The 16,472-nt window shown below is 36.5% G+C and overlaps 1 protein-coding gene across 1 annotated transcript in view; it reads right to left on the bottom strand.

Annotated features, from left to right (window-relative positions):
- Window positions 1-16,472, bottom strand: part of LOC136885412 (uncharacterized) — a 93,664-nt gene that overhangs the window by 58,599 nt on the left and 18,593 nt on the right. The window contains exons 2-4 of the mRNA XM_068230333.1: window positions 15,783-15,872; window positions 14,102-14,191; window positions 12,256-12,345 (exon numbers count right to left, since the gene is read on the bottom strand). Coding sequence (XP_068086434.1) covers window positions 12,256-12,345; window positions 14,102-14,191; window positions 15,783-15,851 — 249 coding nt within the window. The 5' untranslated portion in view covers window positions 15,852-15,872. The remainder of the gene's footprint in view (window positions 1-12,255; window positions 12,346-14,101; window positions 14,192-15,782; window positions 15,873-16,472) is intronic.

The following is a 16,472-nucleotide window of genomic DNA, read 5'->3' as shown; positions in this document are numbered from 1 at the left end:
TCTTTAGGTTGAAAATAAGTCTAAGTCCCTAATCCTAATTAAATTTCTTAATAAAATATAGTTTAAGTCCATCAGTTCTTGTTTCTTCTATATATAAAAAAAAACTGATAATTAAAAAAAATAATTTTAAAAAAATGCTTATTTTCATCATTATCATTTCAACATTCTTTCACTATTCACTCATTTCGGCGTCTTAACGTTAGTAATCACAAGTAAGTTCCAAATATTTTGGCCCAAAAATGGCTATTTTAAATATATTTTGTTCTTAAAATGAGAAATATTGATCTCCTCGACCGTATCATATGATTAAAATATTCAAATAACACCTTAAATAAATGTAGGTATCGTTCAAAGTCTAATTATAATTGTAGTTCTAATAGAAATTGTACCAAACATGTTTTAGGGTTTAGCAATAATTAATCAGGTTTCACTGATTCCGTAGGAATGCATTTGGTTACCTCTTATATTTAATTGCGGTAAAGATTTTAAATTATGGGATTATTCTTTGAATCAAATTCATTCTTGACAACAAACTTCCAATAATATTTAGTACAACGTTGGTATAAAATAACTATGAAGACAACAAGTTTCCCTTCATTTATTTCCTACTTGGATATTTCTTCCGAAGACAGTATATGGTAACCCAAATATACGAAATGTGCGATGTATTTCATTGTACGCGTGTACTATTAACCCTATATACCACTCATTACCATTTCATTATTTTGCCGCAAATGGTAATCATCACCATCGGCCCATAATATGTCGTATTTACCGCCAAAACTACCCATAAATATATCTATCTTTCCGTCTACTACCATTAATTACCATAATGTCTCATAATTCAATCTCATAAACATATCATGACGAATAATTATTCACAATTGCACATTAACATGCCACTCAAATCATAAATTCTCTATGTAAACACTTATCATCACCAACATGACGGCAAATCATTTCAACATCACATTACTTTACTACAATGGTACTCTTTTGGGTTAGAATTCATATATTATACGCGTAAACACGCTAGCCTAAAAATGAAATGCATATATAAATCAAATGAGTTAATACGTACTCACATTTCGTTGCGTCGTATCGGCAAACACATTTAGGTTATTCGTAAATCAACTATCTTCTTCAAGAATATAAAATTAAGGTTACGTCACTTTAAATACGATGTTTTTGTCCCATAAAGGTTAGAAATTACATTCCAAATCTCTCCTGATTTAGTTTAAAGCATTCTTATATTATGGCATAGATTGTAGAGTCTGGAAGAAGTACCTATTCCCCTATTAATAGTAATAATTCTACATGGGCAATCTCGTTTCGAAGATAGTAACGTCTGTGATTTTATCACGAAGAACTAGGTAAACAACGTACCAAATATACACTTTAACTACCACTACTAACTTATTACATATCAATTTCAAGAAATTAAAATAACTCTTTGGAACTTATCTTGTGATCACTGACGTTAGATGGTCGGCTTTGGCCTTGATGTTGTCATCTAGGGATTGCGTCGTACGGCTCCATCCTCTGCTACGTCACCATTCGGTTGTAGTTTTAGGACTCGGGATAGCAGTAACAGCTGGGCGGTTTCCGTCAGACAGCCGGCTCCATTTTTCGGTTTAGCCTCTCATCATGTTGTTGCAGTCAATCATAACAGAAAGAAACATTTCCAAATCGTGAATTAATTTCATATTCATATTCTCAGGAATAAATATCAGGCTTGTCTCTAATATCAGGTTTTTAGGACAATACTTCAATATTAATCTTTGGTAGCAATTTATCAGTTAAATTATTTCAAGTTATCTCTGTAAATATTTTCTTTTGTTCGGCTAATCAACCTATACTACGTAATATTCAACCTGGTTGCTCGCACGGACTTGAGTATCCACTCCGACTACTGTTCGGGTATTTCCTAACTCGCTCTTCACGATATTCCTTCGTGTATGTCTGTTTTCCAAATATTCTCTTGCTTCGCAGGTTCTCCTGTCGTTAACTACTACAATATCTCCCTTCTATTCACACGAAGATTGGCTTTACTTCTTGAGGATAAATTTATTTCGATTTACGTTACGGATTTTTCTTATTGTTCAGCTTCTTGTTCTTGTTTTTAACAATTTTTTAAAACCTTCTATTATTTTACCACGGCCGCATGGATCCTTGATAACTTTCCGTCTCGACCCGTGATCTAGGCATCTTTAATTCATCAAATAAATATCCTTGCCGTCACGTGCACGGCCTTCTTGAATATATACACGCTCGTAAAATGTATACACTTTGAAATCACGGCCTAATTTACTTAATATATGCATTCTTTTGTGACGTATGGCCCAATTACGTAATCTTCGCGATCATTACCGTGCATGGCAAACTTATAATTTCGTATGACGACCTTCATTCCGATATTAGGACGATGAAAACGGTACATTTATCCTCCTGCCATAGATAAATAAATATGCTGCTCGCAGTATATTTATTTCAATTTTTGTTATTCTAAACTGATGTAGCTTTTCATCGGCCTGATTTCGCTCATTTATATCATATGTTTCGAATTTTAGTTAGTACTCTATTCTTGATCTTCTTTATAATATGGTTTCATGTTTGACGCGTTGTATATGTTTTGATATGTCCCATCTAGACTTTCTATCATATAGGCGTTGTTTCCATAAACCTTCTTTACCACATATGGACCATCATATAAATGAACGAATTTGGCGAATATTCTTTCTGAAACGTTAGAGATTGGTACTTTCTTTATCATTACCAGGTCATCAACCCGGAATGGTGGGTGGAATTTCTTATTTCGGACTCAATTTCGTTTCTGCGATCTTTCTCCAAATGTCTGACTCTTCTTTTTCTTCATCTTTTATCAAAATCTTCTCCAAGCTATGTATAATTTCTTCCATTTCCTCAGTCTCATTTAACGGTATTTCCTCTTCCATTAACTTTTCAGTTTCAATAGCTTCAAATTTCATATGCTCCGCGTTTTCTGCCTTTCCCTCTAACTTTATCCTTTCCTTGATTATCTTTCCACTTTCCTTAACGATTGGGAATCTTACTTCCTGATTTTTCAAGTCAATTATCATCTCCGTTGTTATTATAAAATCCACCCCAAGAATCACATTGTACTTAATTTTGTTCATAATTATGAATGGGTGTTCAAATATAAATCTACCAATCCTGACATTTAAATAAGTTTGTATTTTACATTCAACAGATTTATCTGGTATAATTCCTCTTATTTTCATTTGTGCAACTGGTATAATTGGCAATTTTCCTTCTTGATTTACCTCAACAAATAACGCTTTTGATATAACACTTATACTCGCTCCTGAATCAACCAAACAATGTGTTTTCAGGCCATTTATTCGTGCGGTAATAATGGGTAAGTACGATTTATTTTCTTTGTGAATTTCTTGTGTCTCATCTAGTAATTCATCCGGATCGATATCCCAAGCCTCAATTTGTAGTACATACCAACTTTTAATTTCTTTACCCAATTTTTCCAAAATATTATCTTTCCTATTCTCTACATCGAAATTGGCGTTTTTTTTTTTTTACTCTGGGAGTCTGTTTGATACGATTGAGCTTCTGGATTCAGTTTTTGCCCTTCTCTATCTTTTCTTTTGTATTCCTGAAGCTCTAGACTCTCGGCTCCTTCTATGTCTCCATTGATGTCTCGATCCCTGATCGCTTCTTCCCATCTTTTCTTTTCTCTAGTTTCTTTTCTCAATTCCTGTATATACTGTCTGTTCCTATTCTCCCTATTATTGTACCTGTTCATCGATGCTCCATGATACATTGGTCTCTGTCTGTAACTTCCTCTTTCTCTTTCATTTCTAAATCGGCTAGGCTGTCGATGATATGGCAAAAATCGTCTCTCTTCATTCTGCCTTCCACTATCATGCCCATTCTGCCTGCATCTGCATCGGTTTCGATCACCTGTCCTCTCATCATCATCACTAAGTTCTCTTTTCCTTGAGCTTCTATCGTTTTCTCTTTTCTCGGATACCGATTTCTTCTGAGCGTTTTCCCAATTTATTACGTTCACTTCTTCTTGATTGTTTGCGTTCCTATGGATTCTTGCTGTCGGATGACTCGACGTCATATCCAACTGCCTTAAAATGCTTTCCATTTCTATTGCGGAAGTCACATTTGCAGCAGCTAATAATCTTTGAGTTTCTGGAGGAAACTGCTTTTGAATTGTCTTTATCGCCTCTAATTCGCTGGGTGCAGAATCTAGGTCCTGGAACCTATGAAACTGGTACGAAAAGTAGTCACTAAATCTCGTTGGTCCTACCGATGAATATCTTTTCGAATAAAACTCCAATCTAAGGTTTTGTTGAATCTCTGGATTCCAAAATCGTTTGAGAAATGCGACCCTGAACTCATCGTAATCGTGGAAAGTATATTTAAATGCCTGATACCACAAATTCGGATTTGCATCTAAGTGTTTTTCCACTATCCTAAGTTTCTTTTCGTCAGGTATTCTATTCTCTTTAAAATATTCCTCCATTTCTCACAAGAACCTCTTTGGTGACATTGCCGCAGTATTGCTAAAATTTTTGGGCCTGTCATCGTACGTTTTTACAATATTTATAATGGCTGGGCTTCCATTTCCAATATTTCCAACTATAACGTCCTTACTGCTCTGATCAGTTTCACCCGAAATTGTCGGTGTTCCTTCCCTGTCATTTATATTTATATCTACGATTCTCTGTTCATTCAATTGTTTTGACATCTCTAATTTTGTAGTTTGAATTTCACCCCTAATATTCTGAATTTCTTTCTTCATCTCATCAATTCCCTGCTCCATTCTAATCATTCTCTTCTCCGTTTCATTTTTGTTCTTCTTCATCTCTTCATTTAAAATTTTCATCTCTTCTCCAATATGGTCACGTGCTAATATAAAATTATCTCCCAGCGTTTTATTTGCTGTTATTACGTTTTCATTTATGTCTTTTAACTTCTCTTCATATTGATTCCATTTTTCTTGGGAATCTACCCTCATCGACTCCATATTTTCCGTTAGCTTCTTAATTTCATCCTCTTTCAATTCCTGGATATAATTTCTATTTTCAGCTAATTCTCCTTTAATTTTATCCATTTCACTATGGATCTCTTTGTTTTTATCCTCCATCTTTTCCATCATTTCAGTTCGAAGTTCGCTTATCCCGTTTTTCATCTGGGAAACTTCTTCTTCAATCTTGCCAATTCCTGCTCTAATCATCTCCTCTTGCCTCTTCTCCATTTTCCTCATCTCCTCAATCTGGCTTCGATGCCTCTCTTCTTGTCTTATTTGGTACTCCTCTTGTTTCTGATTACACTCTTCTTGTTTCTGTCGGTATTCTTCTCGAAATCTTCCAAATATTTCTTCCAATTGCTCTTTCTGTCTCTCTTCTTGCTTCCTCATCATTTCTTGCTGTTTCTCCTCTTGTTTCCTCATCATTTCTTGCTGTTTCTCTTCTTGTTTCCTCATCATTTCTTTTAACATTTCTATTATTCCCTTCTGTTCGTCCTTTGTCTTGCCTAACTCTTCGGTTATCTGGTTTATCTGCTCATCCTTTTCCTTAAATTTCTGTTCCTATTCTCTTTTTGCCTTTTCTGCATCCTCTATCATTCTATTTATCTCCTCATCCTGTCCTTGCAGTTTCTCTCCCTGCTCCTTCTGATATTCCTCTAATTGTAAACGAAGTTGGTTCAAACTCGTCATATTTGCATTTACTATTATCCAACCTTCTTAAGATTCCAAATTCTCTAAATTATGACTTAAATTCACTAAAAATTATATCAATTGCTCAATCAATATGGACACCGACTATCTGACTTCCCCCGCTAATCAGCCGTCCTACCAACCCAGTCATCTAAAATATTGAAAATAAGCATTTTTTTTTATATTACTACCCTATTATCTACTGTTATCTAGGCATAATACAATATAATGATTGAAAACAATATTATAAATTATCTTAACCAATTAATTATTTAAATTATTAATACAATCTATTTTAATAATTTTTATCCATCTCTTCTTTCGCCTTTCTTCCATAGCCTTGGATTGTTTATCTTTCTCTCAACTTCTTCTTTCATTCTTGGTATCTTCTGAAAATATCCGATCTCAGATAATCATCTATTTTTCGCCTCACTGCTGATTATTATCTTTCTCAGCCATCCTCCTTCATTATTTTCTCCCATACTCCCACATCGAGTATCCTCAATCATGTTTCAACGGTGAATTGCCAATTCAACATTTGGGCTAAGGTATCTTCAATCTTACTTTATTGCTGGGCATTAATTTACTGTATCCTGCAATTACCTTGTCACTGCCCCTGCGTATCCTCAATTTTTGTTCCAACGTTTGGCGTTATTTTATTTTTAATATGCGCCATAAATGGTGTCCTCAGTTTTGCTACGAAATTATGCGTCATTTTTAATATGGTCTGGGTGTCCTCAGTTTTGCTCCGAAGTTGGGCGCCATTTTTAATATGCACCATCCTGAGGGGTAGTTTCATCCTTGCACCATATTGGGCGACCATTTTTAATATGAGCGCTAACTTGGGTAACAATTGCTCGGGCTATTTTCCCCTCAATCACCCATCGCTCTAATAGATCATTAAATGGATGAATGCATAATAAATGTGATGCCAAGTGTCGTTGGCTAAGTTCGCTTTTAATATTCTTCGTATAGACAATTATCGCTTCATAGAATTTAGCGATGTCGTAGAATTCTCCTATCAGAATATATGATACGGTAATCCTTACTTTGCCTCGTGACACCTCTCAGGGATAATTAAATTGCTTTTTTGAACCATACTATTTTACCGTGAGGTCAACTGAGGCACCACATTTCTACTTCAATAAATTATTATCGATACCATTCATCATCTTAAATCATTATTATGTTTTCCAAGTCCAATCATCCGAATATAAGTGAAGAAAATAAATAAAATATTTTTTTTTAATGGATTAATTCAAAATTATCTAAATCCTAATAATATTAGCCTATCTCCTAGAATAATAACCTCTAAATTAGAAAATCTATATTTTATTTCTTGATTCCGGAATCACAAAAGAAAATCCACAAATAATTATCATCTTCAATTATCTTCTTCTCTAATAAAGAAATCTTTAGGTTGAAAATAAGTCTAAGTCCCTAATCCTAATTAAATTTCTTAATAAAATATAGTTTAAGTCCATCAGTTCTTGTTTCTTCTATATATATATAAAAAAAAAACCGATAATTAAAAAAAATAATTTTAAAAAAATGCTTATTTTCATCATTATCATTTCAACATTCTTTCACTATTCACTCGTTTCGGCGTCTTAACGTTAGTAATCACAAGTAAGTTCCAAATATTTTGGCCCAAAAATGGCTATTTTAAATATATTTTGTTCTTAAAATGAGAAATATTGATCTCCTCGACCGTATCATATGATTAAAATATTCAAATAACACCTTAAATAAATGTAGGTATCGTTCAAAGTCTAATTATAATTGTAGTTCTAATAGAAATTGTACCAAACATGTTTTAGGGTTTAGCAATAATTAATCAGGTTTCACTGATTCCGTAGGAATGCATTTGGTTACCTCTTATATTTAATTGCGGTAAAGATTTTAAATTATGGGATTATTCTTTGAATCAAATTCATTCTTGACAACAAACTTCCAATAATATTTAGTACAACGTTGGTATAAAATAACTATGAAGACAACAAGTTTCCCTTCATTTATTTCCTACTTGGATATTTCTTCCGAAGACAGTATATGGTAACCCAAATATACGAAATGTGCGATGTATTTCATTGTACGCGTGTACTATTAACCCTATATACCACTCATTACCATTTCATTATTTTGCCGCAAATGGTAATCATCACCATCGGCCCATAATATGTCGTATTTACCGCCAAAACTACCCATAAATATATCTATCTTTCCGTCTACTACCATTAATTACCATAATGTCTCATAATTCAATCTCATAAACATATCACGACGAATAATTATTCACAATTGCACATTAACATGCCACTCAAATCATAAATTCTCTATGTAAACACTTATCATCACCAACATGACGGCAAATCATTTCAACATCACATTACTTTACTACAATGGTACTCTTTTGGGTTAGAATTCATATATTATACGCGTAAACACGCTAGCCTAAAAATGAAATGCATATATAAATCAAATGAGTTAATACGTACTCACATTTCGTTGCGTCGTATCGGCAAACACATTTAGGTTATTCGTAAATCAACTATCTTCTTCAAGAATATAAAATTAAGGTTACGTCACTTTAAATACGATGTTTTTGTCCCATAAAGGTTAGAAATTACATTCCAAATCTCTCCTGATTTAGTTTAAAGCATTCTTATATTATGGCATAGATTGTAGAGTCTGGAAGAAGTACCTATTCCCCTATTAATAGTAATAATTCTACATGGGCAATCTCGTTTCGAAGATAGTAACGTCTGTGATTTTATCACGAAGAACTAGGTAAACAACGTACCAAATATACACTTTAACTACCACTACTAACTTATTACATATCAATTTCAAGAAATTAAAATAACTCTTTGGAACTTATCTTGTGATCACTGACGTTAGATGGTCGGCTTTGGCCTTGATGTTGTCATCTAGGGATTGCGTCGTACGGCTCCATCCTCTGCTACGTCACCATTCGGTTGTAGTTTTAGGACTCGGGATAGCAGTAACAGCTGGGCGGTTTCCGTCAGACAGCCGGCTCCATTTTTCGGTTTAGCCTCTCATCATGTTGTTGCAGTCAATCATAACAGAAAGAAACATTTCCAAATCGTGAATTAATTTCATATTCATATTCTCAGGAATAAATATCAGGCTTGTCTCTAATATCAGGTTTTTAGGACAATACTTCAATATTAATCTTTGGTAGCAATTTATCAGTTAAATTATTTCAAGTTATCTCTGTAAATATTTTCTTTTGTTCGGCTAATCAACCTATACTACGTAATATTCAACCTGGTTGCTCGCACGGACTTGAGTATCCACTCCGACTACTGTTCGGGTATTTCCTAACTCGCTCTTCACGATATTCCTTCGTGTATGTCTGTTTTCCAAATATTCTCTTGCTTCGCAGGTTCTCCTGTCGTTAACTACTACAATATCTCCCTTCTATTCACACGAAGATTGGCTTTACTTCTTGAGGATAAATTTATTTCGATTTACGTTACGGATTTTTCTTATTGTTCAGCTTCTTGTTCTTGTTTTTAACAATTTTTTAAAACCTTCTATTATTTTACCACGGCCGCATGGATCCTTGATAACTTTCCGTCTCGACCCGTGATCTAGGCATCTTTAATTCATCAAATAAATATCCTTGCCGTCACGTGCACGGCCTTCTTGAATATATACACGCTCGTAAAATGTATACACTTTGAAATCACGGCCTAATTTACTTAATATATGCATTCTTTTGTGACGTATGGCCCAATTACGTAATCTTCGCGATCATTACCGTGCATGGCAAACTTCACTCCGATATTAGGACGATGAAAACGGTACAACGTGTTAAGGGTATTGGCTACATTCTGTGTAAGTACAAGGCATCTAAAATGCATACAGTACAGTAATCCAATGAATAAAGTACTTGCAAAGGGGAGCCTGCATAGATTTCTCTTCATCTTTCAATCTATGTTCTTTTATTGCGTGAGGTTATGTTTGCCAATGAGTTATCCAAGTGCATTATTTGAATACTGTATATGCACCTCATTGGATACATGTGGAAATAGATTTTTTTCTGTGGCATTTGAAAGGTTTAAATTGTGAATCAATGTTAATTGCATGCAGTACCAGGTCTTATAATCTTTCGTGACTTGGCAAGGGTTGACATTTCAGAATAACGAGTTGGCAGTTAATTCAAAATAACATAATTCGAAGTCACATTTTTGCATCCCTATGACCTCGAATTAATGGGATTTTACTGTAATGGAAAACTAACAAACGAGTTCGCAGGTGTGCCTGTTTCAAGTGTTTACGTTGCAAAAAAAAAGAATTATCTACCACTGATCGTGTTACTCTTCGAGTAAAAGGTGACTGTTTGTGAGAAGTTTTCTAGACGTGGAGTGTGATGAATTTGTAAGTAATTTAAGAGAGGATTCTAGTGATGCAAGAGACAAAGAATCTTCCGATCTGCAGCGAATCGAGCCTATTGCATGTTCAGATTAATAAAATACCTGTCACGCAAGAAGGCCTACTTGCTAATTTTTTTTATTTTTTTTTTTGCTAGCGGCTTTACGTCGCACCGACACAGATAGGTCTTATGGCGACGATGGGATAGGAAAGGCCTAGGAGTTGGAAGGAAGCAGCCGTGGCCTTAATTAAGGTACAGCCCCAGCATTTGCCTGGTGTGAAAATGGGAAACCACGGAAAACCATCTTCAGGGCTGCCGATAGTGGGATTCGAACCTACTATCCCCCGGATGCAAGCTCACAGCCGCGCGCCTCTACGCGCACAGCCAACTCGCCCGGTACTTGCTAATTTTCATGGCAAATATATTTTATAGCAGTGATAAGGCATTTATATCATCTCAAATATGTTCAGGCAAAGTAGTTATATCCGTCATGTTCATATTTGCGTAAAGACCATGTGGAACTTCAGGAGTGATATGAAATGTTTGTTTATGGCTACGGTACTCTTTCGCTGGAAGGAATTTTAGTTCATTTCAATTTTTTCAAAATTATCCTTCCTAAAATTAGGGTGCGGAATTATTCATGTAAATACGGTACATACATTTTACAGTGTTCAAACAGGAACGATCTTCTATTTTTATGCAAATAGACTTGCGACAGGGAAAAGACCGCTCAACATCGCAGGATGTTATTGGTGCCCATTTGAAATATGTCAAATCATTAGAGTTCAATTGAAGCTCATCTTTCTGTCACTTTCGACCCATCTGTCTCTTCCACACAGCTTATTCTTCTAATTCACATCATCTTTTTCTTTTTTCTTCGGCATTTGTCCCTCCTGCTGATGGGGCATGCTACATGGATTCGTCTCCATTTAGTTCTGTAATGGGTCATGTCAGAGTGGATCTTTGTGAAGGGTATTGGCCCATCGCTGTTTTGGTGGTCCTTTTGGTCTCTTACCAGCAACTTCTAACGTGTAACGTGTCTTTACAATAGTGTCGACGTCTGCCCTTAGTACATGTCCAAACCATCACAGACAACTCTCACACATTTTTTCCTGAATCGGTGCAACGCCAAATCTCTCCCTGATGGATTCATTAGAGACTCTCCTAATTCACATAAAGATATATGTCTAAGAAAGATAATTGTAAGAAACTACAGATAACAATCAGGATATGTGAAAAATCCATCTTTGAGATGACTGGAAGCAGGTATGGGAAAATGGAATACAAAAGATAAAAATATGACAAAAATATGAAAATTCATAGGGAAATATGACCATAATATGGAAAATTACTGGGAAATGACAAAAAACATCAAAAAAGGCCAGAATATGTCTTTATATGACCCATGAAAATTGCAAAACGCTGGCAACCAGGAATGAGTTAGCTGGAAAAATTATAATGTCCAATAACGGACCATTTATATTGGTATTATAAATTTACTCATTCAGGACAAATATTTCAGATTCCCAATAGGTATCAACATCTGTATCATCTGATGGCCAGGCAGGCATCAATTTTTGGTAATGAGACAAAGTCTTAAGTGCATTGGCACTGCCGGTGGCTCCAAGTAGCCTACACAGTGGCCTCCACAGTATGCACTAGCCACGCGACTTGGTAGGTATGCTAGGTACCAACTGATGAGCCCAACCTAGCACATGGGGGCAAAACGCTGGCAACCAGGAATGAGTTAACTGGAAAATTTATAATGTCCAATAACGGACCATTTATATTGGTATTATAATCATGCTTAAGTAGTTTTTTCTATGGAAAGAATATAACAGGAAAAAATATGACATGTCATGAACATCGGGACCCTAGTTATGAACATGTAATGTACACCTCTCAACGCTTGCACTATCTTATAATGTCCCAGGGTTGTGATTCGAACAGCTGTTTCTTATGCATGCAGAAACTTCAGTCAAATTATGACCCTGACATGCCTCCTCTAGCCTAAGCCAAGAGACAGGTACAAAAATACTCCACCCATCAAGAAGTATGCTACTGCTCACAGAAAAAATTAAATCCACATCAAAAAATATAACAGTAAAACATTCTGTGTGCAACTCACCATGGATGAAGGATCTTGATGATTCTCCCAGACATCCAGTTCAGCCTTGATATTAAATGGTTGCTCTGTGGTTACTGTATCAAGTTGACACTGTAAATAAATATGATTACAATACCCCAAAAACATTACATGCTAAAACTTATGTGGGAAAAGTTTTATTTCAAATTTAAGACAGTCTAGCAGGTTTGAAAGTTATTAGGTCTTGTAATAGTTGCATAACTAGAAAATCTGTTCAGTAATAATTAAGAGGTGACTGGACTGACATATCTTCCATCTTTAAGTGTGTAAAATAATACAAAATGTTTTGGTTACAATATTGAGAGACTTTCAGTGCCTTGACAAATACCATCACAAAAGATAAAAAGAAAAATTCTCTTTTAGTCTGAGATTTTTTTACAAGATTAACCACGTGTATTGTGAAACGATTTCATTGGGCGAAACTGGGCGTTTTATTTAATTTCAGGTGGACCATACATATAGGGTTATAATGTCTGTTAAGTCTCCAGCCCAGGAAATTGGGTCCTCAGATAACACCACCAAAGATGGTGATGTTTGTTGTTTAAAGGGACCTGACAGTTAGGTCATCAGCCCCTAATGGTACAAAGTGCAATTAAATGAAACGGCAATTAAAACTTCAAAATTTATCCACTGACTAAAACATAAAACGAATGATGATGAAAAAAACGACTATGAGTCCAAACTAATGAGTGGATACAGTTCACAATTCCTTCTTTTCTGAGATGATTCTTGTTATAAAAAGGGATCCACAATCCAGGTCACCGGCCCCTCATAATGGTACTACTGGTAAAGCAAGTTGCTTTATGTCACACCGACACAGATAGGTCTCATGGCGACGATGGAAGAGGAAAGGCCTAGGAGATGAAAGGAAGCGGCCGTGGCCTTAATTAAGGTACAGCCCCGGCATCTGCCTGGTGTGAAAATGGAAAACCACGGAAAACCATCTTCAGGGCTGCCGACAGTGGGATTCGAACCCACTATGTCCTGGATGCAAGCTCACAGCCGCGCGCCTCTAACCGCACGGCCAACTTGTCCGGTACTGGTAAAGCAGAACCATCATGTTCCTCCTACAGTGGTACTAATCAATGGTAATGCAGACTCATGGTATGCCACACACAATGGCACCACTTGCAGGCAACACAAACCTAGGGTGTTCCTCACACGTATTATCATAGGCAATGCAAACCCACGGCGTATCTCACACTATGGTACCACCTACAGGCAACACAGACCCATGGTGTTCCTCACATAATGCTACTACTCTCAGGCAATGCAGACCCGTGGTTTTCCTCACATAGTGGTACTATCCACAGGTAACATAAACATGTGGTGTTCTTCGTATAGTGGTACTGCTCATAGGTAACGCAGACCCATTCTGAACATGGGAACTAATGGTGCTGCCTAATAAAGCTCCACGGTTACTGTAACAAGTTGACACTATAAATAAATATATATGATTACAATACCCCAAGTCACTACATTCTAAGACTTACATGGTAACCCTGAAATTTAGGTACCGGTACCAAAGGAAATCTATATCCATAACATCTGATAGCCTGGCAAGCTTCATCTTTTGCAAAAGAGACAAAGTCTCTCATAGTGCATTGGCATTACCAACTGATGAGCCCAAATTAGCACACTGGGGCAAGAGGAATGAGTTAGCCTGAAAATTTATAATATCCAATAACAGACCCATTATATTGGTATTATAAATTTACTCACTGGGGACAAATAATTTATATTCCCTAAGGGAATCTATATCCATATGTACAAAATCATATCCACATAAAAATTCTGAAAGACTTAGAAAACTCTCTCTGCAACTAACCACGGATGAAGACTCCCCATGATCCTGCAGGACATCCCATTCAACCTTGATACTGACCGGTTGCTCCATAGTTACTGTATCGAGCGGAGACTGTAAGAAAATACAATTAAATTCTGTAAGTCACCACATAATCCAATAACAAATTATATTTATAAATAAAATTACAATATTCAGAGAAAACTCGAAAGTTTTGCCTCATACTATGTTTTTATCTCAAATTAGGTACACAACATCAGGAAGCAGGTTCAGTACTACTGTTGTTCGATTGCTAGTTACATCATCATGGGAAAACAGAAATAATGACAACGCTGTCTAATCAGGCACACCAGGCAAGATGAGGAGTGAGGTGCTTTGCCAATGCTTTCCTCACTGGACAATAAAGTATGAGGGCCATTCAAAAAGAAAGGAGCTGGAGGCTATAAAATTAAAATTGCTGAAAGGATCATAATGCAACTGCCTGCAGAAGAAGGTGCAGTCCCTATAAGAGAGCCGAGATCCTAAACTCACCATTGGAGGGACATGGGTATACACCATGTGACAAGAGAGCAAGCACACACATGTGTTGATTGTCCACTGCACCCAGCTGTGCTGAAAACAGTAAAATAGAGGCTTCAAAAGAAGAGGAAAGCGTTTCCTGAAAGCAGAAGACGTGAGGGGAACACAAATTCATCAAAGAACGGCACAAGTGTATGGATAACACTGCATGTCCATTGCAAGGGTCAAGATATGGCACCGAACGATTCAAGGAAGAACACATGTCGTTTGCCGATGATACACAGTCTGAAACACCACACCGCATTACCGATGCCATTGTCCAGCAGGTGAATGCCCTCATTATGTAAGACCGGCAAGTTACAGTAGCAACCATTCCCGCAGAGGTCGGAGTGAGCGTCGGAGGTGTTCAGGCCATCATGACGGACAGGTTGAAATTTCACTAAAAGTACACCCAATGGGCGCCTCACACTATTCAACCATCATAGGAAGCATGTCGAATGGATCTCTCTCTTGAATATCTGCTGCACTGTGCCAAAGAAGGGAATCAGTTCCTGTCATGAGTGGTCTTGGAGATGAGACATGGTGTCATCACTTCGAAACCTGAGTAAAAATGAAAAAGTCTCCGGTGGAAGCATGCAGGGTCGCCGCGACCCAAAAAATCCAATGTGAACTAAAGAAGGCTCTGAGATGGAAACGATTTACCTTGGACACCAACGTCAAGCAGTACGTTCGGAACTAGATCGCAACGCACCTTCAGGAATTTTACGAGATGGCCATTCACTGCCATGTGTCACAGTGGGACAAGTGCCTCAACAGTGCTGGGCAATACTTTTGAAATAACAGTACAGGTTTTCATCTTATAGCCTTCAGCTTGCTTCATTTTGAATGGCCCTTATACTATTGTAGTGGAACTGGACCTATCAGTAGCATCTTTCATAACATACAGATGCACTAGTGTCACTGAATATCACTACTGAGGACCTCTCAAATGTCAGACAATTCCATGCAGTCACAAATTAGAATGAGACTCCAGTAGAAGCTACATTTTTCCCTGTCCTGAGCCAAAACAAAGGTAGTAAGGTATAAAAATATACAACATCCATCAAGAAATAGCCACAGGTCAGAGCTCTAAATCAAATCCACATCAAATACCATAACAGTTAAAAAAACTCTGTGTGCAACTCACCACAAACGAAGACTCCTCATTATCCTCCATAACATCCCATTCAGCTTTGATTTTGACTGGTTGCTCCATGTTTTCTACATCAAGTGGACACTGTAAATAAATATTATTATAATTCTCCAAGTCACCACATAATATAATAACAAATTATCTATAAGAATAAAATTATAATTTTGGATTTTATACACAAAAGTAGAAAGTAGGTTCAATACTTTTGTCTATCTGCCATGACATCATGGGAAAACGGCATAATAGAATTTCAGAAAATATATACAGTCAAACCTGCCTTAATGGACACCTTTATTCAATGGACACCTCCCTATATGGACAATTCTCCATGGAACCAATTTTATTTTCCATAAGACATATGTTAAATAAGCCACATTTAAGCAAACACCTTGAATTCCGGACAGTGGACACTGCCATTTGGCTCGTCTACTTGTCTTGAGCGGACACTTCACACGGTCAAGGACACTTCCCTTACACAGGGCTATGTCACTCTTGCTTTTAAAATCCTTCTGCAGACATACGAGAATTCCTTTCGAATGTTTGTACTATTTCGTGTTCAAGGAAAACCAAAAGAAACATACATAGGAATGCTGAAGTAATACCAATATAATGGTCCGTTATTGGACATTATAAATTTTCCAGCTAACTCATTCTTGGTTGCCTGCGTTTCGCCCTCGTGTGCTA

This window comes from Anabrus simplex, chromosome 14 (genome assembly GCF_040414725.1).
Source record: "Anabrus simplex isolate iqAnaSimp1 chromosome 14, ASM4041472v1, whole genome shotgun sequence".
Taxonomy (NCBI): Eukaryota; Metazoa; Arthropoda; class Insecta; order Orthoptera; family Tettigoniidae; genus Anabrus; species Anabrus simplex.
The sequence above is the reverse complement of the archived record's forward strand: the minus strand, read 5'-3'. Positions and strand labels throughout refer to the sequence as shown.